Below are 26837 nucleotides of genomic sequence, written 5' to 3'. Positions count from 1 at the left end.
GGGGTAGGACTGGCAGCTCAATGTTCCAGGGTTTAGTTGTTTTAGACATGATAGAGGGGGAACTATTAAAGGGGGAGGGATGTCACAGCAGTGCTCAGAGAGGACATACTGGAGGGCTCGACTACCGAGGCAATTTGAGTGGAACTGAAGAATAAAAAAGCAACGACTATGTTAATGAGACTATATTATAGACCTCCCAATAGTCAGCAGGATTTAGAGGAGCAAATTTGTAGAGAGATAGCAGACAGTTGCAGGAAATATAACATCGTGATAGCAGGTAATTTTAACTTTCCACGTTGACTTGGACTCCCATACTGTAGAAGGACTGGATGGGATCGAGTTTGTCAAATGTGTTCAGGAAAGTTTCCTTCATATATATGTTGAGGTCCCAGCTAGAGAGAATGCGATACTGGATCTCCTCTTATGGAGTGAGACAGGGAAGTGAGTGTGGGGGAACACTTTGGATCTTGTTATCATAGTTCCATTAGTTTCAAGAAAATTATGGAAAAGGGTTAAGATTCTAAACTGGAGGTAGGCCAATTTTGATGGCATCAGAAGGGATCTGACAGGTGTGGATTGGGATAGGTTGTTTTCTGGCAAAGAGATGCTTGGTGAGTGGGAAGCCTTAAAGAGTGAAATATTGAGAATCTGTATGTTCCTGTTAGGATAAAAGGCAAGGCTAACAGGTTTTGGGGAACCTTGGTTATCGAGGGATATTGAGGCCCTAGTAAAGAAAAAGGAGGTGCATATCAGGTATAGGCAGTTAGGATCAAATGAGGTGCTTAAGGAGTATAAGAAATGCAAAAGAACACTTCAAAGTGAAATCAGGAGGGCTAAAAGAGGACATGAGGTTGCTCTGGCAGACAAGGTAAAAAAAGAATCCAAAGGGTTTCTATAGCTATATTAAGAGCAAAAGTATAGCAAGGGACAAAATTGGTCCTCTTGAAGATGGATTTTTTTTTGCTTCTGTGTTTACTTGGGAGACAGACACAGAGTCTATAGAACTGAGGAAAAAGAGTAGTGAGGTCATGGACCGTATCCGGATTACGGAAGAGGAGGTGCTTTCTGGTTTGAGGCGAATTAGGGTGGATAAATCACCAGGGCCTGAAGAGGTGTCCCCTCGGACCTTGTGGGAGGCTCGTGCAGAAGTTACAGGGGCCTTGGCAGAGATATTTAAAACATCCTTAGCCACGGGTGAGGTTCCAGAGGACTGGAGGATAACTAATGTTGTTCAGTTGTTTAAGAAATGCTCTAAGAATAAGCCGGGAAATTACAGGCCGGTGAGCCTGACATCAGTAGTGGGTAAATTACTGGAAGGTATTCTGAGGGACAGGATAAGTATTTGGATAGACAGGGCCTTATTAGGGATTGTCAGCATGGCTTTATGCGTGGCAGGTCATGTCTAACCAATCTAATAGAGTTTTTTGAGGAGGTTACCAGGGAGGTTGATGAAGGGAAGGCGATGGATGTTGTCTACACGGACTTTAGCAAGGCTTTTGACAAAGTCCAGCATGGGAGGCTGCTCCAGAAGGTTAAGTCGCTTGGCATTCAGGATGAAGTAGTCAATTGGGTTCAACATTGGCTTAGCTGGAAAAGCCAGAGAGTGGTAGTAGATGGTTGTCTCTCTGACTGGAGGCCTGTGACTAGTGGTGTGCCGCAGGGATTGGTGCTCGGTCTCTTGTTTATCATCTATATGAATGATTTAGATGGTAACGTGGTAAACTGGATTGGCAAATTTGCAGATGACACCAAAATTGGGGGCGTAGTGGACAGCGAGGAAGGGTATCAAAGCTTGCAAAGTGATCTGGACGAGCTGTGAAAATGGGCTGAAAAATGGCAGATGGAATTTAATGTAAACAAGTGTGAGGTGGTGCACTTTGGGAGGACACAACAGGGTAAGACTTGCACAGTGAATGGTAGGGCACTGAGATGTGTGGTAGGTTGAAGGGACCTGGGAATACAGATCCATAATTCCTTGAAAGAGGCATCACAGTTAGATAGGATCATAAAGAGAGCTTTAGGCACATTGGCCTTCATAAATCAGGGGATTGAGTACAAGAGTTGGGATGTTATGTGACATTGGTGAAGCCAAATTTAGAGTATTGTGTGCAAATTTAGAGTTCTGGTCACCTACCTACAGGAAAGATATCAATAAGCTTAAAAGAATGCAGAGAAAATTTACAAGGATGTTGCCGGGACATGAGGACCTGAGTTACAGGGATAGGTTGAATAGGTTAGGACTTTATTCCCTGGAGCGCAGGAGACTGAGGGGAGATCTTATAAAAGTATATAAAATTATGAGGGGTATAGATAGGGTGAATGCATGCAAGCTTTTTCCCCTCAGGTTGGGTGAGACTAGAACTAGAGGACATGGGTTTAGGGTGAAAGGTGAAATACATAAGGGGAATCTGAGGGGGAACTACTTCACTCAGAGGGTGGTGCGAGTGTGGAATGAGCTGCCAGCGGAAGTGGTGGATGCAGGTTCAATTGTAACATTTAAGAGAAGTTTAGATAGGTACATGAATGAGAGATATATGGAGGGCTGTGGTCCGGGTGCAGGTAGATGGGACTAGGTGAAATGGGGACTAGGTGGTCCGAAGGGCCTGTTTCTGTGCTGTAGTGCTTTATGACTCCAACTCAGTGGCATCCATTGCTGTTGAATACCGACCACCCCCCCTGCGACACGCACACATGCACAGACACACACAGATATATATATTCATTAAGATAGTACACGATGCATCAACCAATTCATCAGGACCTTTTGAACTCCCCAACTCTCCACATAGTTTCAAGGAGCACTTTCATTCCTGCTACCCTTGTCAGTTTTGACAGTGATGAGGAATGGAATAAATCCTGGAATGCAAACCATCTGAAACAAGGAACTCATTCACAGCCCACCACAGGGATCTCTGGATTTACTAGTCTTGAAGAATATGGGTAATTCTAAGCAGGATTTGAATAGGGCATGAGCCACTTAATTTATTACTGAAAATCAAACCCTCCTGGGCATATGAATACAGTAATTTAGATTTTAAAAATTGACCACATAATCACTTCCTGGCCTTGATGGAGATGTAATTAAGATAATCTCCCTTTCTGAAAAGCCCATCGTGTGATTTGTGAACCCTGACTCAGTTTCAAATGTTGTCCCAACCATGCACAAGAAGAAGCACAAGCTGGAATTGTAACTAGCACAAAGGTAGAAGTTTTTGGAGCCCAGTTATCTCAGCAATGGGACATTGATGTAGGATTTCTCAGAGCATTTTCCGAGGCCCATTTGATCAATGATCTCCCTTCCATGTGGTTAGAAATCAGATGTGTACTGACAGTTGCAGAGTGTTCATTTTAAATCTCACTTCCTCAAATAATAAAGAACTCTGTCCCCACATGCAGCCAAACCAAGACAACCTTCAGATCTGGGCTGGTAAGTAGGAAGTCACACTTGCACACACCTGTCAGACAGTCTCCATTTCCAGTGAGGTAGAAGCACCTTTCTTTTGGATGATAATGGCATCCAAAGACATTAACATTGCTAAATTCCCCACCAACGATACAGGTCATCATTTACCAGAAAGATATTTGGACCAGTCATATAAATACTGTGGCTTAAACAGCAGTTCTGAATTTGCATATTCTGGGGCAAATGACTTGGCTTATTGATTTTTCCAAAGATTTTCCACCATCAACAAGAAGTATCAATGAATATTTCCAGCTGTCTAAATGAGTATAACTGCAATACTTGAAGCTTGACACCATCCAGGACAGCATGCTGAACACTTGCTCCCTCCACCATGAGCACAATGTGACTGCCATGTGTAGTGTGTGCAGAGTGCACTATAGTAACTTGCCAAGGCTTCTTCAACAGTATTTCCCAAACTCATGACCTCTACAAACCCCACTACCTGCCTGCATATTCCTATCCAAGTCTTACACCATCCAAACTTAAAAATATAAAGCTATTCCTTCAATGTTGTCAGGTTTAAAATCCTGTAACACTCCTGCCTGTCAGAGAGGAGTACCTTCACACAGACTGCAGCAGCTTCAGAAGGCAGTTTACCACAACCACTTCAGGTAAATACGAATGGACAGCAAGTCCTGGCATTGCCAGCAATCTCCACGTCTCATGAGTGAAGAAAACTAGAGGCTAGATGGAAACTGCCAACACACTGTTCTTACAGTCACTTGGCTGAGCTGGCATCCTCCCGCTGAAGTTTTATAAATAGGAATCGTTCTCATTGAATCTAGCAACCTCTGGCAGATCTGTGCATTAATGCAGCATGTGTCATGAACCTACTTTTACTTTTCTAGGAAGATTTGATCTCGAGTACATGCATGTACAAGACCAATATAACCAAGATTTGGGGATTCTGGTCCTACTCTTGTACTAAAATAATTGGTCACGAAAATGAAGTCCTTTTCATGAGCAGTTACAGGAAACAATCATTCTACGTTTGAAGTTAGTTTCGAGTTTAATGGTAGACAATGAAAAATTAAAGTTTTGATTTCTTTCACGTTTTGGTTGAAGTACCACTGAGTTCCTGTGGGTGGCACTGCTGCTGCATTTAATATTGCCATTTTATTCTCAGTAATATTTTTTACAGTGAATTCTTCCACTTATACGTTTGGTTGCTTGTTGTTTACAAATCACTTTTTCTGTACTAGGAAAGATTGTGTCTAGCTTCTGATCAACCTGGGAGATAAAGCCACCTTTCAGGATATGTATTGAAGTGCTACAATGTACTTTTTATAATGGTCTGATTGAAAACCTAGGACATGAGAATGTAGGGATAGAAATGGGCCATTTAGCCCTCAATCCTGTTCCCCTAGTCAGTGACATCATGGCTGACCAGTGACCAAATGGCTCCCTTTACCTCTGTATCTCTTGCTGCTTTTCAAGTCCATGTCATGCCATGGATGTTCCAAACCCTCATCACTTTGCCCTTGACCCACATTATTGACCAAGACCTCAACCTATCTGGGGTGCATTGATTTGCTCTGCATTACAGGTGACCATTCACAGAGTCATCTGGTGGAACAAATCTCCATTTATGATACGGATGGCTGTTGGCTTGCCGATCACCTGGCTGTACTTCTACTCCCAACATATGGGCACAAACTAGGGATCACAGCAGCAGTGGTGAGGACTGCGAAGGTATAGTCAAAGGAGGTGGAGGAGTGTTTACAGGACAGCTTTGAATCGGTAGACTGGACCAAATTTAGGGATTCATCTTTGGATCTGAATGATTATGCCGCAGTCGTCACTGACTTCAACAAGACCTGCATGGATGAGTGTGTGCTATCGAGAATATACTGAGTTTTCCCAAACCAGAAGCCCTGGATGAACAAGGAGGTTCGCAGTCTGCTGAGGGCTAGATCTGTGGCGTTCAGGACTGGCGATCCAGAACCCTACAAGAAGTCAAAGTACGACCCACAGAAGGCCATTGTGAGAGTGAAAAGAAAATTTGTGTGAGGTTGGAGGCCCATTTGGATGCACGACAGCTGTGGCAGGGTTTGCATGCCGTTACTTCCTATAAGGTGAAACCTAACAGCATTAATGGCAGTGATGCTTCACTCCCCGGTGAGCCCAACACCTTTTATGCACGCTTTGAAATGGAGAATAATACTACACCTGTGCGAATCCCCACAGCATCTGGTGACCCTGTGACCTCTGTCTCGGAGGCCGACGTCAGAACATCCTTCAAGAGAGTGAACCCTCGCAAGGTGTCAGGCCTCGGCGGTGTACCAGGGAGGGTAACCCTTGGAGGGTAATTTGTGCTGGTCAACTGGCTGGAGTGTTCAAGGACACCTTCAACCTCTCACTGCTGCAATCAGAGGTTCCCACCTGCTTCAAAAGGGCATCAATCATACTGGAATCCAAGAAGAGTAGGGTGAGCTGCCTCAATGACTATCAACTGCCAGCACTCACATCCACTGTGATGAAGTGCTTTGAGAGGTTGGTCATGGCTAGAATTAACTCTTGCCTCAGAAAGTACTTGGACCCGCTGCAATTTACCTACTGCCACAACAGGTCTACAGCAGATGCAATCTCCCTGGCTCTCCACTCGGCTTTGGAGCACCTAGGCAACAGTGAAACATAGGTCAGGCTGCTGTTTATCAATTACAGCTCGGCATTCAATACCATTATTCCCTCAGTACTAATATCCAAGCTTCAAAACCTGGGCCTTTGTACCTCCCTCTGCAACTGGATCCTCAACTTCCTTATTGGGAGACCACAGTTAGAGCGTATCAGTTGTAACATCTCCCCCTCACTGACAATCAACACAGGCGCACCTCAAGGATGCGTGCTTAGCCCACTGCTCTACTCTCTCTACACTAATGACTGTGTGGCTAGGCACAGCTCAAACGCCATCTGTAAGTTCGCCAATGACACCCACTGTTGTTGGCGGGATCTGAGATGGCGAAGAGGAGTGAGATACATTAGTGAGATAGCTCAGATAGTTGAGTGGTGTCGCAACAACAACCTCGCTCTCAACATCAGCATGATTAAGGAATTGATTGTGGACTTCAGGAAGGGGAAGTCGGGAGAAAACACCAATCTTCATTGAAGGGTCAGCGGTGGAAAGGGTGAGCCAGTTCCTTGGCGTCAGCATCTCAGAGGATCTATCTTGGGCCCAACATACTGATGCAAACATGAAGAAGGTACACCAATGGCTCTACTTTGTTAGGGGTTTGAGGAGATTTGGTATGTCACCAAAGACCCTTGCAAATTTCTACAGATATACATGGAGAGCATTCTAATTGGTTGCATCACCACTTGCTATGGAGAGTCCAATGTGCAGAATCAAAAGAGGCTGCAGAAGGTTGTAGACTCAGCCAGCTCCATCATGGGCACGACCATCCCCGCCATCGAGGACATCAAGGGGCAGTGCCTGAAGAAGGCAGCATCCATCATTAAGGACCCTAACCACCTGGGACGTGCCCCCTTCGTGTTACTACCATCGGAGAGGAGGTACAGGAGCCTGATGACCCACACTCAATGTTTCGGAAACAGCTTCTTCCTCTCCACCATCAGACTTCTGAACAGTCCATGATCCCATGAACACTACCTCATTATTCCTCTTTCGCATTATTTATTTATTTTTGTAACATGGTAATTTTTTACGTCTTTATTTCTTGCACCGTACTGCTGCCACTGAAAAACAAATTTCACAACATATGTCAGCGATAATAAATCGGATTCTGAGGAAGTTAACTGACCTTTAACAAATCTTGTATTTTTAGTCCTCTGTGGTGTCCACTCAACACATAACAAGCTATCCCAGGTGGTATGTTTGCTTAATGGTTAGCAGCCTAACCATTTGATCAGTTTTATTGCTCCACAGGTATCAGATAGAAGATCAAGAGGATTGGGCTGACAATTTAGTACATTTAGTTAACAAAAATACACAAATCTGTGATTTAAAATTGGCTCAACGTCAATTGCTGTTTATAGCAGAGTACAAATTTCTACCTCCTTTTACTTACACTTTTGAAAAGCTTGATTAATATTTTGACTACATCCCATCTGTCTACCCTAATTGTTGCCTTTACTATCTTGGAAACTATGACCAACTTCTACAATAATCTTCTAAACCTAATGAATTCAACCTTTGTAAGTGTAACCTTTCCTTGTAATTTAGCCCTTGGGTTCCATGTTGATTCTGGAGAGTCCATACTACATTCCCTCCAAGAATAATATAAGCTTCCTAAGTTGTGGCACCCAGAACCACTCCAGGTCTTGTCTAAACAAGACTTGGAATAGCTATAGGACAACTAACCCCACGCAGGGATATGAAGACCAGCATTCCTTTCGCTTTTTAATTAGCTTCTAACTCTCCGTGACTTTTTTGAAGGGTCTGTGTACATGGGCCCACATCTCTTTGAGACTCCACAGTTTCTATCTTGCCGATACTTAAAATAATCTATCCTCTTTAGGTCCAAGTGGATGATATCTTGTTTATTTTAGCATTGGCTGACATAGTGAAATTTGAATAAAGCTTAATGAATTCAAAGTTTTTATAAAGTTAGTCTAGAAATTCTCTCATAAACAGGAGGTGGTTATTTTTCCCCTGAAGATGTATTTTTCTCCATAAACCACCAAAACTAATCCAGTTCTCTTGCTGGTTCCCATATAAATAAATAATCTAATTCCATTTTAATAAAATGAATGGACTCTATGCATATAATAACTTGTGGCACAGAAATCTACATTTTAACCTCCAAGTTAATTCTCTTTGACAAGATCTTTAATGCCTTTTTAACATCTGAGTGGTCAGTATAAACAAACTATTGCTGTTTACATCATCAAAACATAACAAAAACCTCTCTGGTCACCCAAGCTTCTTGGACCTCCAACCCATCTAACCTCCCCTTATAACTATAACTGATCATCTCTGGTGGTGACATAATACATTTATTCAGCATGGTTTCACTGCCTGTTTCACACACATTAATCCATCTCTCCCCTCCAATTCTGTATTAAGTATCATCTCCTTTTGTGTTATTTGTTTTGAGGTACATTGAGGAATTTTATTTGTTATTTTTAAATTCCTTATCCATTCATGATAAATCCTGGCAAATGGTAATGTCATTTTTGAATTGGATGTTAACTTGTTTGTGAATTAAGTAAAAGGTAAATCTAATGTGAAACTTTTCAATCTTTGTACCTGGTTTTTAATTAAAGAAAAGTTCACAAGGTGATTTCTGTTTCGATTAGATCATTGCATTCTTTCTTGTTCATAATAGCACAAAGGATTAACATCAGTCACCACTCAAGCTTGCAGAATGTAAATCTCCAATGTCCAAGCAAGCAGAGAACAGCATTCTTCATGAATACCTTGGTCTGCATAACTTGATTGCTGCCATTACATTTTGGGAACATTTTACAAGATCCTTAAAAGTGTCTCAAAACACCATTCCTGGCCTTTCAAACATCCCGTGTACCTAGTTGACTCAGTATCTCTTTCTATAGATGCTGCCTGACCTTCTGAGTGTTTTAGTGTTAGTTCAGATTTCCTGCAACTGCAGTTTTTGTTTAATTTTCATCCTATACCCACTTTATTTTATCTAGTTGAAAAGGAAAACAGTTTTGTGTCCTTTTATCACAGTGTATAGCCAAAGTACTATTAGTCAACAAGCTATGACTAAACTTATTCCACTAGGCCAAGGACACTTAGACTATGATCTACAGCCCACAGAATCTTTGGATTTGTTCTTTTTGTCCTCTTGAAGGGACTGTCCCTAAAGTGCAAACTCTGTTATTCTACGGCATAGGAGGCCCCATGAGCAGTAAAGTAGGCCTCCGTGATTGATTTTTCTGGCATCATGCAAACCAGAAATCATGAAGGAAGTGAGCTAGGAAGAGATTGCTTGTGGAAGGTGGTGTTGGTGGTGATGGGGAGAGCTTTGCATGGGTGGGGAAGGTGAAGTCTCAGAGATTAGTACCCTGCACTAAATGTTCTGTGTCATTTAATGTTCTACAATCTTAATAGTGAAAACCCCCATTAAAAAAAAATGAAACCAGTTACTCAATCAATATCTCTGCTATTTGCAACATACCCCAGAAATCTTGACCCTTTCACCTTCTAATTGACTTATCCCAGCACTAACTTCTTGCACACTATTGATGTGTGCCTACAGAAAAATATTCTGGCTAATAGTTTATCATACCCTCCATTCCTACTTGTAACTTCCCTTGCATTTTTTTGTGACTATGCATGATAAGGAGTGGTGAGAATGTTTAATGGTGAAATACACTCAGTTGAATTCATTGTGTATGCACGTAGCCTTTATGGTAGATACCCTCCAGGTTATTTAAGTGTCCTTCTGAGACTAGCAATATTCGTTTTTCAGGAGTTCTTCTTGAATGTCAAAGATATTTTGCGAACTCCAACAGATATCACGGGACAGTTTGAAAAGTGGGAAGAGAAAGAGGTGGCGCTCAACGAAAGGTAGGTATCAACTCATTGATCTGGGGTGGGCGTGGACCATAAATTTTTTTGTAATCAACCACTGCTGAAAGGTTAGACATAATTACAACTCTGTTGATTGATCATTGAATTATGTATTGTGTCCAGTGGAATCAATTTTAAAAAAGCCTGGTTTTGATTTCTGGTGTGTTGTGTTTGCTGATTTCATTCAGAGTAGCAGTTTTGGTGCAATTAGTAGGCTCAGTGACATTGTGATTTTCTTATAAACAATGGCTAAAAGCAAAGTTATCCACAAATCCTGTCCATGCTCCTGTCCTTTATCGATTTTGTGTTGCATCAAAGAACTGACTTTGTCCTCTTTTGAGTAAGACATTTTGCACGTATGATATCCTTGCAAAGCTGGGGAGTAGTTTAAGCAAATTCCTGAAGGGATACTCGGGCAAAAGAACATCCAGATGGGATCCATGGGAACACTTCCTTGCAACATCTGGGATTAATAAAATAAAGTTGTCTTTCATTAGTAATTGTCTGGTCTAATAATAAGCTGTCCCGAAAGTAAGTAAATGTGGAGTTAAGTTTCACCTGCAAGCTGTTTAAAACTCAAACAATTCATATTTTTAGCTATGTAAAATCTATAATAGGATTAATAATGTAATGTCTTCCTTTAACATCTATAATCATCCCAGAACACTTGATCCTTAATTATGACTGTGTTTCATGATTAGTATGCAGAGGTTTAGGATTCTGGGGTTACAAATTTAAATCCTAGTGAATTTTAGTTCAATAAATTAATTCAATCTAAAATGAAACTCTAGTATCAGTAATGGTCATCGTGAAACCCCAACTGATTCATTAATGTCTTGTAGAGAGTAAATGAATCATTCGTTTCAGCAGCAATTAGATGGGCACAAATGGTGGCCTTGCCTGTAAGTGACAAATGATGACAGATGAATAATTGCCAAATAAGTCGATGAAGATTTTGGATGTTGCCAACAACTTAGTCAAAAAGTTTGGTTTAAGAAGGATCTTGGCACAGAAGGGAAGTGATGCTGACAGTTTGGCAGGGAACTCCAGTATGACAGAATAATTGCCAAAGGTTGTAATGGAGCTTCAACAAGTCACGAAGAACTGGTGACAGGCAAACATAGTTCACGATAAGTTATGGACATTATAACTAAAACAAACTAAACTTTTTGAGGGTGGGAAAGAGGAGATCATGAGAATAGTCTGGTCATGACTCATGGTTGATGATTTCAGTGGCAGAAGGTCTGACGGCATAAATGAGTTCAAGGAAGTAGAAGATAATGGAAAGAAAAAAAGCAAGAAAAAAGTGCAAATGCTAGAAATCTAAAATAAAAACAGAAAATGTTGTAAATACTCAGCAAGTCATACAACATCTCTGGAGGGAGAAACTGGGTTAATGTTTCAGGTTGATAACCTTTCTTCAGAGCTCATGAACCAACCTGAAATGTTAATTCTGGTTGTGTCTCTACAGATGCTGTCTGACTTGCTGAGTATTTACAGCATTTTGTGTTTTTATTTTTTGACAAAAAGGGTATAAAGTTGGAAACTTGGCTTTCGAAGTATGGTGTGTTTGCAAACATGATGATCTGGCTTGAGATGGTGATCAGGGATGGGGAACAGTTTATGAGGGATTAAAGACAGCAATTTTGTCTCCCTAGAAATAAACTGGAGAAAAGGGGAGCGCAAACAAAACTGGTGTCAAACATGCAGGTTGACAACACAGGAAAACTGGAGGAATGAAGTGAAGTATTTATTTGACAGCAATCTATTCTGATCAGCTTTAAAAAGTCAATTTCACAAGGCAATGTACTAACTTTTGATAGGTGATAACTTTTGAGTATTAATGTGAACATTTTCCAGTGTCACAGTATTGTAATTAAAATATAAGTATATTAAGGAAATCACAGTTGACTTTCTGCCTCTACAGTCAAGTTGTTGGTTTGTATATAAATGTTCAGTCCTAGAGTGTGGGGCCTTTTTGGAAAAAGAAACATTTTTTAAACCAAATAGTGGCAAAGAAAGAAACTTAGCATCATTGTTTTCCTGTTTTGTTTGGGTTTTTAAAAAATTGCATTGAGGTGATTCTTGCTGAGAAAATGCCAGCAATTCTACAGTATTCCGATAAATGACAAGTTTGGGACTTCACATACTATATGTCCAAAAGTGGAAGCCCCTGAGTTGCAGATTAACTCTAGCCTATGAGCCTCTCAGTACTCTCTGCCGCTGGACTCCAGTAGCTGAAGTGCAGACTTGCTGAGGTTCCCCAGTATGTACACTGGGAAACCTACTCACAGATCTTGTGTCATGTTAAACCTGGCGGTACCTGTAAACCCATTAATTTCAACGGAGATTTTACAGCTCAAGGAAGAGTGGTAAGGTAAGTTGCTTTTACTAAATGAACACTATGCAAATACAAATAATAATTTAGTTTTTTTTTAGCTTTTTTAAATGTATTGGTCTTTTATTTCATGTGTATTAATTTGTGATTGCTTCTGAATATGAAGGACAGAAGTGAAGTATTTCTCTCACCAATTGGCCTTATTTCCAAGCCTTTCCTTGAAACTTTAAATCCCTGGTTGTCCAGTCACGATTCAAGACTTGAAAAATCTTTGAGATATGTTTGCAAATAGGAATAAGTATCAAGTATATAGTTTTATAATTAATATTTTATTATTTTCAATTAAAGATTTTATGAGAAGAAAGCAGCTGTGCACAGAGCACTGTGCGACAACATAGACACACGCACGGTAATGGAGGATCTGCGTGCCCTTGTGAGCCAGTGTAACACGTACATTGCAGCAAAGAAAAGCAACAAAGAGTTACCAAATCGCATGCTGCTGAGAACTATTGCAACTTACCTCACAGAGATGCTGAAGGTAAGACAATGGGACATAGTGTGCTATTTTGTGTCCTGCAGAGTGGGTCATAGATAGTCACCTTAACATTTAACATGCAACTTCAACATGCCAAAATTTCCAAAGCCATTGATACTTAATCGTAGAATTGTAATTTAATTTTTACCACGAAAAAAACAATTGAATATTATTAATTTAATGCAAAACTAAGTAAAATATCTGAAATTTACTTCCCTGCACCATTTAAATGAATGGAGCCTTTGTCAGATCTAACATTGTGTTTACCAAGGCAGACTTTCTAGCATAGCTAGACTCCTCGAGGAGTTCTTAAGTCAGAGTGTAGCTGGAATGAGGGACCTCTTGGGAAGTTTGGAATTTCCATTTTTGTACCTGCTTCTGAGGTAGTACTGAATTTTCAGGTAGTAACACAGCATTTCTCAGGATAATCCAGGTCAATCATGAGGTAGGTAATTGTCAGATAGACTATCAAATCAGATTGGAAAAAATAGGTTGGTGGATAAGAATGGAGCAGTGGTGATGCAGTGGTTAAGTTACCAGACTAGTAACCCAAACTAAAAACTCAGACGCAAGTTATTTAGTTATCACCACAGCATCTGTGTAATTCAAATTCGGTTAAATATCTGTTTTTCTAACTTGTACACGTAATGTTGACCACAAAACTTCTGGATGGATATATACAGTGGCATGCAAAAGTTTGGGCACCCCTGGTCAAAATCTCTTAACTGTGAATAGCTAAACGAGTAAAAGATGACCTGATTTCCAAACGGCATAAAGTTAAAGATGACACATTTCTTTAATATTTTAAGCAAGATTACTATTTTTTTCCATCTTTTACAGTTTCAAAATAACAAAAAAGGAAAAGGGCCCAAAGCAAAAGTTTGGGGACCCTGCATGGTCAGTACTTAGTAACACCCCCTTTGGCAAGTATCACAGATTGTAAGCACTTTCTGTAGCCAGCTAAGAGTCTTTCAATTCTTGTTTGGGGGATTTTCACCCATTCTTCCTTGCAAAAGGCTTCTAGTTCTGTGAGATTCTTGGGCTGTCTTGCATGCACTGCTCTTTTGAGGTCTATCTACAGATTTTCGATGATATTTAGGTCGGGACTGTGAGGGCCATAGCAAAACCTTCAGCTTGTGCCTCTTGAGGTAGTCCATTGTGGATTTTGCGGTGTGCTTAGGATCGTTATCCTTTTGTAGAAGCCATCCTCTTTTCATCTGCAGCTTTTTTACAGATGGTGTGATGTTTGCTTCCAGAATTTGCTGGTATTTAATTGAGTTCATTCTTTTCTCTACCAGTGAAATGTTCCCCGTGCCACTGGCTGCAACACAAGCCCAAAGCATGATCGATCCACCCCTGTGCTTAACAGTTGGAGAGGTGTTCTTTTCATGAAATTCTGCACCCTTTTTTCTCCAAACTTTCCTGCGTCCTCACCGCAAAATTCAGCGTCAGAAGTTTGCAAAGGAACATCTAAACAAGCCTGATGCATTTTGGAAACAAGTCCTGTGGACTGATGAAGTTAAAATAGAACTTTTTGGCTGCAGTGAGCAATTGCAGAGGGATTAGTTAAAGGGCAGAAAAAGTGTAGGAATAAATAAATATTTTGTAGGTTGGCATACTGTTACTAATGGGAAGCCCCATGGATCAGTAGTAGTAGGTCCAATGATTCATTATTTATATTGATGAAACTACAGAGTCTGCAGGTGCTGCAAAACTGGTGTAAGGAAGATGCAAAAAGTCTTTAAAGGAATGTGAACAAGTGGATAGTGAATTACATTGTGGGATAATATGATGTTATACACTTTGTTAGGAAAAAGAGAAAATGAAAAAAATTCAAACAGTGATTAGCTTATTAGCTTAATAAGTGTTGGCTTACAGAGGTGTGATAAAAGGTGAAAGATTTAGATGTATTGGAAGAACTTTGTTTTTGAGGTGTGAATGATAAAGAATATCATTTGTCAAGGCTTGTAACCCTGGCAGTGGAAGAAGAAATCATAAACTTGATTGTTTTTATGTTCCCATTTATCAATCAGATTTTTGGAGCAATAGAGGGTGAAGAGCCCATCGGGTTCCCTGTTGGAGGAGATGATAAGAATTTAAATGTAAGTATTTTTCATTCTCTCCAAAAAGGTATTGCTTCAACGCTGAAGTATTCTGTAATGCAACAAAAAGATTAACCTAATTTGAAATCCCAATGTATTTTTTTTCCATCCTCCTGAGAAGAAAGATGGATGCTTGATTTAACATTTCATTTAGCAGGCAACACTTTCCAATGGTTTGGCACTGTGACCCCTGATTCTGTGCTCAAGTCCTGAGTGGGATGTGATCCCACAATCTTGTGAATCGCAGGTTACCACTCAGCTAAGTTTGACACGTATCAGTATTACTTTACACTGGCCATGGGAATCACATGGGAAGTGTATAATTGCCGGAGAAAACTGACTAAATGACCATCCCAGAGAGGTCTGTTCTTGTGTAATGTGTCAAGATAAGTTACCAATATGTATTGAAACTGGGAGGAAGTTAATACTATGCTAGAGCCGTCAGTCAATTTCTGCTACATCTACCTGTAACTTTGTGTTCCTCATGCAGCTGGAAACCACAGTAATGCCATACCTGAAAGTACTGTCAGAATTTCGTGAAAGTGTACGACAAATTGCCCGAGAGAAGAAAGGTAGGAAGATAATGAATTAGCCTTTATTCTTGTGTGTCCTTCTCATGCCTAACATTCTATGATCAAAATGTTTCTTTAAATTAGCCTAGATACGAGCAGTAGCCTGTGTAATGAAACTGGAAGAAGCTGCAATTGTTAATTACAGCTTTGCAATGCTTAAAGTGAGGACTGATCAGAACATTACAGTTTGGGCAGGCCTTCCTTGACTTGTTTTATCTTTTTTGGCCATGTAGATCAGATCATACCACAACTTTATTTCCTTTATTTATTTGATATTTCGTAGTACAGAATGGCAAATCCAATAAAACACTATTTTGTTTCCAATGAGCATTCCACTTAACACTTGTCGCTACTTGCAATTCACCAATTCTTTTCCATTCAGTGGATAACATGGAATCTCCACCACTTTGACTTTCAATTGGCTTTTATAAATAATCAAGGAAGATGGTGAAGAAGTTATTCCATCACACTTGCCCAGGAACCCTCTCTCTCTCTCTCTCTCTCTCTCTCTCTCTCTCTCTCTCTCTCTCTCTCTCTCTCTCTCTCTCTCTCGCTCACACACACACACACACACACACACACACACACACACACACACACACACACACACACACACACACACACACTCCTAATTTCCCCTCTGGGCGATCTGTTTTTACAGTGTGAATTTAGGCACCGAGGAAGATCAATTGTCAATTCAACAACCAAAACTATCTCACTCATCTAGTTGTAGGGAAACGACTGGCAAGGTGGACTTCTAGCTCAGGTACTTACCCCACAACATTTACCTTCATTCTTAAGTATCTGACTCATTCCTGGAAGACACTTAACTTGATAAGTGATGAGCATTGTCAATTCCAACTCCTTTCCAAGCTGATGTATTATGTACCAAGGGCTGTTTCTGCTGTTTTACCAATATTTTGTTCTATACCTTCCAGGGACACGAAGCCAATGTTGGCACAAATAGGCTGTAACTAGCAAACCAATATAATGAAATTCGTTAAAGGAGACTTGACAAATCTTGAACTCCCAACCGGTCATAATTTCTAAAGATAGTGAGATTGTGGCACACCAACAAAATAATTGTGTTTTGGTGGTACTGAAGTCAATAATCTGCACATCATTATTCCCAGTCTCATTAGTACTGTTTATTGCACCAAGAGATTTGTGAGGTATTTTTTCTGAGACTAATCTGGTTGAGGAGGGAGAAAGGATTGAGAGCGAGTGTAATGAAGCAATTATCACATAATTGAAATGTTTCAGCTACCAGAGGTGCAGTGCTGTAGGGAATACAACAACTTCCAGTTCCCCACAACACTGCACTTCTATTTGCTTTAAGTAATCTGAACCTGAATTGCCAATTCGTACTCAAAGTTGACACATTGTTGGGTTTTGTTTTAAATTCTTTGAACTATTGTAATTTTGAAGAATTGATCCAAAACATATCAATTATATGAGCTGAGAAACTTGAGTCCTCAATAGGAAATGATCGTAAGGGGGAATTCATTGCTGTCCTTTGAACCCTGTGATGTAGTTATTGATTGAATGAGAGTTTTGTCTCTTGGTGTTTAGTCATAGTTCAATTGAGCGAGAAGGATGTCAGTGCTGATCCAGGTAGGAATGAACCCAACATGATGAACTTGGCCTTGCCACAATAATGGGCAAATATGGGATGCTCATAGATAAAGAATTTATTGTGTAATGTAAAAACAAAGCTTTAATCTTTGTCTTAATATACCTAATCTTGATGTACCTCATCTGACTGCTTCACAGCACAGAGTGCAGGTTGCCTCAATCTGCTCAATACCTCTTTATTTAACCTTGTATTCCTGGCACTAATATCTCTCACTTCAATAACTAACAAGAAGGCAAAGGAAATGGTTTGGAGATGAGTACTGTCTGATTCTGATGCTATCCGAAATGAGTGTTGACTAATTCTTTCTATGTTACAGTCAGTGAGGTTTTGCAGCTCTGTGATGGTCTTCGAGATGATATACTTCCAGAACTTGGAGTCCGTTTTGAGGACCATGAAGGTACGTGTGAAACTGGTCAGTCTACACCTTGTAGAAGCAAAAAAACTGCAGACGGTGGAAATCTGAAATAAAAACAAAATATCGGAGATACTTACCAACCTGAAACATTAACTGTTTCTCCATCCACTAATGCTGCTTGACTTGCTGAGTATCATCAGCATTTTCTGTTTCATTACCAGTCATAGATTTTGGTAATTCAAATTTGCTAAGTGTTGATAGAATGCCACACACTAACAAAATAGTCATGTGCTAACAGTATTGAATTCTTAATTACAACTTTTTTCCCCACCCGCATCACATTGAGAAGCAACTTCCTTAAATTTTTGTGCGTCTTACAGATTTTTGAAATTCAGCCTAGCAATGCCTGATCACAAGGCCTTGTCTTTTATCCCCTTTTTAACCATCAGCCAGATCAATCAGTTCAAAAAATATAGTTTCCGCCTTACCCCCCCCCCCACCATCTTTCTTCCCATTTGAAAAGAACTTCATATCTTTCTTAACCATTTCATTGTACTTTTTGTTAATTGCAATGTCCCTTGGTGCATTCTTACTTGGCAGCAGACTCGCTGTGAAGATTCCTTCAACAAAGTGCTTTAATTTTATTGCCTTGCACTAAGTGGACACTACTGCAACAAATCTTTCAGAAAAATATCTCCTCCAGTTTTCAATCTCTTTCTTTTTCAATCTTTTTATTAGTTTTCAAATTAATACAAATTAATATATAACATCATTGTTTGTACATGTAATACAAAGAGATCAGGAGATCTCTTTGTATTACATAAGTAATCATAAGTAATCATGGCATAAGTAATCATAAAGAACAATAAAATTTAAAAAAATCTGTAGATCCAACGATCTCTTAGTAAATTAATATAATATAAAAGAAAGGAAAGAAAAAGATTTATTATATAAATTTTTAAAAAAAACAAATCCATAAGAAAAATTATAAACAATATATCAAACTAAACTAAACAGAAAAATTTTAAAAAAACAAAAAAAAAGAAAAAAGGGCTGGGTTAAAATTTCTCAGTAGAAACAGAGCAATATTATGTTGTCAACTCCGTTCCTCTAAGTTGGAAAGTTATTGAAAAGGGATCTATATCATGTGAAAATATTGAATAAATGGACTCCAAATATCTTCAAACTTAAGTGAAGGATCAACAGTACCACTCCTAATTTTTTCCAAGTTTAAACATGATTTGGTTTGAGAGGATGATTGAAAAGTAGTAGGGGGTATTGGATCCTTCCATTTAAGCAAAATGGATCATTTAGCCATTAATGTAACAAAGGCAATCATACGGTTAGTGGAAGCAGATAAATGGCCAGACTCTATCCTTGGTAATCCAAAAATTGCAGTGATAGGGTGAGGTTGTAAATCAATCTTCAATACATTTGAAATAATGTTAAAAGTGTCTTTCCAATATTTTTCCAGAAGAGGACAGGACCAAAACATATGTGTCAAAGAAGCCACATTCGATTTACATCTTTCACATATAGGATTTATATGGTGATAAAAACGAGCTAGCTTATCTTTTGACATATGGGTCCTGTGAACTACCTTAAACTGTATCAACGAGTGTCTGGCACACATTGAAGATGTATTAACTAAATGAAGAATTTTCTTCCAAGTCTCTGTAGGTAAAGATGTCTGGAGTTCGCTTTCCCATTGTTTCTTAATTTTGTCCAGTGATTCTGGACGTATTTTCATAATTAAATCATAGATTATTGCTATCAAGCCCTTCTGATAAGGATTAAGACCTAAAATTCTTTCAGTAGTTTCAGTTTTGCAAGGTGTCGGAAAAGAGGGTATAGTAGCTTTTAAAAAATTTCTAATCTGCAAATATCGAAAAAAGTGTGATCTAGGCAAATTGTATTTGTCAGACAATTGTTGAAAAGATGAAAAACAGTTATCAATGAATAAATCACGAAAACATACTATTCCCTTCCCTTTCCATATGGAAAAAGCTGAGTCAACTCTGGATGGTTGAAAGAAGAAATTAGATTGAATGGGACTTGACAAGTTAAATTTATTCAATCCAAAAAATTTATGAAATTGAAACCATATTTGTATTGTATGTTTAACAATTGGGTTAATCATATGTTTACTTAATTTGGTAAGTGCAAAAGGGAGTGAAGCTCCTAAAATAGAAACTAATGAAAATTCAAGTACTGATTGCTGCTCAAGGTGTACCCATTTGGGACATTGAATTACATCTGAATCTTGTATCCAAAAAATTAAATATCTGATATTAATTGCCCAATAATATAATCTAAAGTTAGGCAGGGCCATACCACCATCCTTTTTTAGTTTTTGTAAATACTTCTTACTTAACCTTGGGTTTTTATTCTGCTAAATATATGAAAGAATTTTAGAATCAGTAGTGTCAAAAAAAGATTTCAGGACAAAAGTTGGAATCGCTTGAAATAAATATAAAAATTTTGGTAAAATATTCATCTTAACTGCATTAATTCAGCATACCAATGATAAAGACAGTGGGGACCACTTAGTAAATAATTGTTTAACATGGTCAATTAAAGGCAATAGATTAGCTTTAAATAAGTCCTTATGTTTCTTGGTAATTTTAATACCTAAATACATAAAATAGTCAGTTACCAATCTAAAAGGTAATTGCCTATAAATTGGGGTTTGCATATTTAATGGAAAAAGTTCGCTCTTATTAAGATTTAATCTATAGCCAGAAAAAACACTAAACTGATCTAGTAGTGATAGTACTGCGGGGATAGATTCTTCTGGATTAGAAATATAAAGTGACAGGTCATCTGCGTAGAGTTATCTTATGAATCTTCTGTCCGCGAGTAATGCCACATATATTTGAAGTGTCCCGGAGTGCAATAACTAAGGGTTCTAAAGCAATATCAAATAATAAAGGGCTTAACGAGCAACCTTGTCTAGTACCTCAAAAACCTAAACAAAGGAGATCTTTGATTATTAGTAAGTATTGAAGCCATAGGTGTATAATAAGTCATTTTAATCGCAGATATAAATTTAGGGCTTTCAATCTCGAAGCTAATTGTAAATGTTGCCTTTGTGTGGACAATTAATTCAATAATGGCAAGAGATTAAATTTGTATCTTCAGGCTTATATTGCTACAGTGGAACTCTATTTTGAGCTTTTGGAGTAACTTAATGATTGCTTTATGAAAGAAAAAATTATTTTTGTAGCTTAAACAAATTAGGGAGCATCAGAGGCACCTCATCAACAATATCAGGTTAATCCCCTATCTGTTAAATCAGAGCATTTGGAAGAGAAAAGAATCATCTTGAGACCTTATCCAAGTTCTAGAAAATGAATATGTACAGTGAGTGAATTCCACTCGGGAACTGTGACCTGGTTAATATCGGATATTATTTTTGATAATTTTATTCTTGTGTATTTTCATCGTGGAAATCAAGAGTTTTAGATTGGTACAGCAGTAAGTGCTGATGAGCATAATATTCAGGTGGACAGTTGGTGTGTTTTCATTTTCCTTCAAATTGATGGGAGAGTGAGGGGGTGGGGGGTGTAAAAATCACCCTGAACTTTTGCTGTTGAATCTGACATCGGTTTGGAAATGCACGTGTTACTGGTGTTTGTAGAAGGTAGAAATGGGATCAGATGTATTGGATGTCAATGCTCTCTTATGTACTTCTGCCCAGTAATATCCACTTATTCAAGGTTTTTGAATACTTTCCATTCCCATGATGTTGCAACCAGTTAGAAGAAGGAAGGATCAATCTGCTGCTGTGTGTCTGAATGGTTAAACTGTGTTGCTGATGGCTTGCTTTGCAATTGCAGGGCTACCCACTGTGGTGAAACTGGTGGACAGAGAGACATTACTGAGGGAGCGAGAAGAGAAGAAAAAGGTAAATTACAACTCCATAGGTTGTGGATGTCTTGGAGAGATAGAGGTATACTATTGAACAAAACGATATGAACAAGTTGCACAATCATAGGCCAGTTTTAAGTTCTGAGCAAACTGTTCCATGTTGAAGTCTCCACTGTCTCTTAGGTCTGGGCTAAGGCTCTGGCAGCAAATTCAAAGTTGGAAAATTCAAATTCATGTTGTTAAGTAAATCTGGAATAAAGAATTATTATCTGTTATGGTGAGCATGAAACTAGTGATGCATGTAAAAATCCATCTTCTTCATCAATGCCTTCAGGGAAATATTGTCCTTGCCAAGTCTGACCAGTGTATGACCATAGATACCCACCAGTCTAGTTGATTCTCTACCACCCTCTGAAATGGACTGACAAGCCATGTATTAGGGATGGACAATGAATGCTGACCTTGCAACATCTGGCTCCTGTGAGCAAATGTAAAAGTTAATCATTTGAATCCAAGGGAAGATTAATGCAGTTTTGTTTCTTGCACCTTGGCTCTTCTCAGCATGATAGAGTAAAATGTGGGAAATGTGAAAAGAAAAAAGCATTTTACTTAAATGGTGGGAGATTGCAGAGCTTTAAGATGGTGAGGGAACTGGTTGTCCAAGAATGGTATAGCAAGTAATAGGAATGTTAACATCATTTTATTGTTTATTGCAAGGTGAATTGAATAGAAAAGTTGTGTTGCAGTTACATAGGGCATTGTTGAGATCCCATCTGGAGGACAGGGTATACTACTGGTTTCCTTATTTAAGGACGGATGTTAGTACTTTGGAAGCAGTTCAGAGAACGGTTACTAGACTGATGTACCTGTAATAGGCGGTTTTAAAAAGAAAGGCTGGACAAACCCAGGCTTGTACCTGCTGGAGTTTAGAAGAGTTAGAGGTGACTTGATTGAAACGTACCAGGTCCTGGAGGGTCTTGATGGGTTAGAAGTGAAGAGGATGTTTCCTCTGGTGGGAGAATCCAGAAGCAGGGTCATTGTTTAAAAGTAAGGCTTCACCCACTTAAGATACAAATGAGGTAATTTTGTTTTCTCTCTGAGGTTTGGAGACCAGTGGAACTCTTCCTTAAAGGGTGATGGAAGCAGAGCCTTTGAATATTTTTAAGGCAGAGTTAGACAGATTTTTAATAAGCAAGGCAATGAAAGATTAATGGGGGTATGTGGAAATGTGGTAAGGGTACATTTATATCACCTGTGATCTTATTGAATGACAAACCAGTCTCAAGTGACCTACTCCTGCTAATTGGTTGTTTGTAGGATATCCAAATCTGTGAGAATAGATCTCATGTTAATGAACTGCACAATATAATACATTATTGATATTGAATAGACATACATAGAAAGTGGCTGTGAGAAATCATACAAGGACTTATAGAGAGAATTAGATGGAAAATATGTCATGAAAGATTGATGTAATCCAGGAAGATTTCACAATCTGAGAAACATTGGTTTTATTAACTTTTTAATAAAAAGTACTGAGTTTTAGACTTTAGTTTGGAAAAGAACCGCACGCGCGCACACACACATCAGCACCCGGACAGTGATCAGTTGCGCTGAGTTGAACACTTTGTATCTGGCCCTTCAGCCGTGGTTGGTTGGCATAATGTTGGTGTTCCTAACACAATTCCATCCATTTGGATGGGGTTGGCACAATGTGATAATACTCCTTCATCAACACCCGTAGATTGAAAAGTTAAGTGCAGGGATGAGACTTTTTTTAAAATTTTAATTAATGTTTTGATGTACATTAGATGTGTTTTGAAATTGTATTTTAAGAGTCTTTAATTTTTTTTTCAATTTATATCACCTTCAACCATTTTTAACTGTCTCTCATAGCGGAAGGGTCCACAGCAGCAATACATTAAACTCCATTAGATTGAAAGGGCTGCAATAGTCTTGTACAGCTGCAGCGATTATGTGGAGTGTGAGCACAAGATGCGGCCAAGTTAAAGGCAATCAGCCCATTGTGTTTATCACAAATTGTATTCTTCTAACTCTGCTGTTCCCTCAACAGATTGAAGAAGCGAAAAACAGGAAGAAGGAAGAGGCAGCCCAGAAGAAAAGAGAACTAGAGGTGAGAATTTACCACGTGTCACCAGGGTAACCATACCAATATACCCAGTTGGCTTCACGTATCTTATCTGCTGTGACGGAAATGACGGGAGTTAGAAGGAAACAACAAGTAGATAGCAACAACCTACCTACTTACCTCAGTACATACATGTTTATATTTCCTTTTTATATTTAACCATAACTGTGCAGTGAAAGTCAGTAAACATTAACATTAAAATAGAATTGCGTGTTGGATTCTCAGTAAGCAGCTGGGTCGGTGATTTCCCAGTGTTTGATTTTCTTGTAGAGTCATAGGGTAATACAGCATGAAAACGGGCTTCTCAGCCCACCAAGTCTGCGCCAAACATTCACACTAATCCTGCATAAGTGCCATATTTTTTATTCTCCCCACATTCTCAAACTTCCCCCTCCAGATTCTACCACTCACCTGCATACCAAGGGCAATCTATGATTGCCAGTTAGTCGACTGATCCACACCTCTTTGTGATGTGGGAGACAAACGGAAGAAACCCACGTGGACACGGAGAATATGCAAATTCCACACAGACAGGACCAGAAGTTAAAATTAAACTCAGGTTACTGGAGTTCTAAAGCAACAGCTCTAATAGATGCAGTGAATTAGTTCATCTTAACCGCAATAAATTACAATTCCACCACTGCGAGCATCAAGGCTGGGCATCGAATATTGGCCAGAGGAGCCACACGTTCCAATTCAGCGATCCTTCTTAAAGACGCATGTATATGTGTGATGTTGGGTGTCAAACAGAGTGGGATTTTCAGATACTTACACAAGTGCAGTTAACATTACATTATCAGACATGGAACTGAACTCCTATTAAGCACTGATTTCAGCCACAGCTTTATCATTCAGATTCCACCTGTAGTGTCACTGACCTCCTCCCTCCCTCAAACATTGCAGATGATTTTTTTTCGATTCAAGCCTTTGATGGAGTCCAGAGCAGCATGAAGAGCTGTTTGGGGATTTAGCAATGCCCATTCATAGGTGACTTGTGCTTGATTGGGTTAAGGCCTTGGTTTGAATAATTTAGAATTCCATTCCTTGGAATATCAATGAATGGATCATATTTCTTTCTTAATCCTTTGACCTTAAGAGTCACTCCATGTGTCAATTGATGAAGGTTGCTTGACTGAGAACTATGCTATTCATGTTTTTCCAAGTGCTAGTTTATCATCATAAAATATAGAGGGGAAATTGGGATTTGTAAGTATAGAACTATAAACTCTCATACGTACAACATTTATTTAGTAAACTAAAGCTGTCCTGTCCATCTCTTCTGTTAACTAAATATAGTATACCTAATATGTAAAAAGGTGATAATAGTGGATCCATAAATATATTTGTATCTAATGTGTACCTAATCTCTACAAAGCCTTATTGCACTATTTATGACACAGTTTTATGTCAAAATTCCAATTATATGTTCCTTTGTGTCTTTATTAATGGAATCTTTCTGTACAAAATGTCGTATCATGATAACGCTCTCTCATCATTAGTGTTTGTGTTTCGTTATATACTACTTCTCAGCAGAGAAACTACAATACTCCAAATAAATCTCCAGCTTCATTTAAATTACCTTAGATTTCACAATTTATAAACAATATAAAATCAAATTGATATCAAAGATGAAATGGCATTAAAATGGAGAGTGCTCTGGCACAGTTGTTTTCTATAATTGTCTCATCTGGAAAATGCATCAGGTTTTTAATTCACTTAATTGTTGGCTTGTACTGTGGCAACACAGATTAAAACTAACACAAGATACGTTTAAGACTGTCAGAAAACTTGACAATGCAGATTAAAATGTGGAGGTTGAGCTAAACACCCTGGATCATTTAAAAATTAATTAAGGATTGTGATGTGTTGGGCCAAATACACTTTGAATGGATGAGTAAAGATAAGTCAAATGGATTTCTTAATTAATTAGTGTTACTTTAAATATTTTTATACTTCAATGATTACAGAAATACCTGAAATTAAAACCATATGTGTTTTGATACAAAATTAACTCTTTAGATCAAACGTTAGTGATTCCCCTCCCCCTCCTCCCCTCCAGAGAAAATCAAGTAATTCGAGGATATGCCTTGAGTTGCCTCTACAAGATAAGGAATTGACTTGTTCAGGCCACCACTAGAACAGTTATTAAGATGGCAGAAAGCCTTGGGTTTCAGCAATTCAGGATTACAACCTAAAGCCTTCAACTGCTAAATGCTGGTGAAGCCAAAATGTAGGGCGTAGAGGTTAGAATGGCAGTAATTTGGGACCTTTCTTCTGCAACCTGGAAGATGCCTTTATATTACACCAGTATTTGCATGTGGTAAGTGGGGAAAGCCTGACCAGTTGGCAGTTCCAGGAGAGGGGGCAAATTTTGGTCAGCTAGACAGCATTATGCCTTGTCCACCCTTCATCAGGACAGAAGAATGAAAATAATACTGTAAGCACTAACCATCTATTGAAGGAACTGGTGAAGGTCCAGCATCTTCTGAGCTTACTCAAGATCAAGGGTGGAAGTGGTTGTGGTGGTGGTTCTGTAGTGATGCAGCTGTACAAAGCAACAAAACACTTAAATCTGACTCTGCCAAAGCCAACAATTGGATCTGCTTGAATGTGAAGGGACTTGTGACTAACACACTATTTATCTCCTTAAAGGCAGTGAAACTAGCAAAGATGAAAATCCCTCCCAATGAGATGTTCCGATTAGAAAAAGACAAGTATTCCAAGTTTGACGAAAATGTAAGTATTAAACGTATGAGCTTAGCTTACCTATTTTCTTGGTTAGAGACAGCTTCTTAAAGAGGCATATAGACTGTAAAGACCAAATTCAGTCTCTGCTGATCTCAATCGTGAGTGATTAGAAATACTATGTTTTTTTTAATATCAATGAGGATATATGGGAAAAGTCCTCGCCTTACCTCAGGAGCTCTTGATGGAAAACAAACTTATAGAAATTAGTTGAGAACATTTTCAGAAACAGCTGTAATGCCTTCCATAATTAAATGTTTTTAACAACAGGGCTTACTGATATGGAATGCCAATTTAATCAGGGAACTGAATTCCAATGTGGTTGGAAAAAGAGCAAGTGGAGAGATTTATTGAGAGACCATTATTTACTTTGGTGCTGTTCTTCTGAAGTCATCAATTTTAATGGTTATGTTAATGCTGTTTGTCTCCAGTACTCATCCTGGTGGCTATTATTTTAGTCATACAGCTATGTACCAATTAACTAATGCTTGTAACCATCAACCCATCACAGCAACAGGAAAAAGACAAGTTGCATGATGGACATACTGGTGGCAAATAGAATTTAATACAGAGAAGTGT

At 38.9% G+C, this 26837-nt stretch overlaps 1 protein-coding gene across 2 annotated transcripts in view; it reads left to right on the top strand.

Moving 5' to 3' along the window:
* Positions 1 to 26837, top strand: part of cars1 (cysteinyl-tRNA synthetase 1) — a 69343-nt gene that overhangs the window by 35341 nt on the left and 7165 nt on the right. For both annotated transcript variants that reach the window (XM_052029436.1, XM_052029435.1), the window contains 8 exons: positions 9856 to 9953; positions 12643 to 12832; positions 14863 to 14931; positions 15422 to 15503; positions 17456 to 17536; positions 21334 to 21401; positions 23439 to 23498; positions 26166 to 26249. In XM_052029436.1, coding sequence (XP_051885396.1) covers positions 9856 to 9953; positions 12643 to 12832; positions 14863 to 14931; positions 15422 to 15503; positions 17456 to 17536; positions 21334 to 21401; positions 23439 to 23498; positions 26166 to 26249 — 732 coding nt within the window. The remainder of the gene's footprint in view (positions 1 to 9855; positions 9954 to 12642; positions 12833 to 14862; positions 14932 to 15421; positions 15504 to 17455; positions 17537 to 21333; positions 21402 to 23438; positions 23499 to 26165; positions 26250 to 26837) is intronic.

This window comes from Pristis pectinata, chromosome 14 (assembly GCF_009764475.1).
Source record: "Pristis pectinata isolate sPriPec2 chromosome 14, sPriPec2.1.pri, whole genome shotgun sequence".
Taxonomy (NCBI): domain Eukaryota; kingdom Metazoa; phylum Chordata; class Chondrichthyes; order Rhinopristiformes; family Pristidae; genus Pristis; species Pristis pectinata.
Note: the sequence above shows the minus strand (reverse complement) of the source record. Positions and strands in the feature narration are given on the sequence as shown.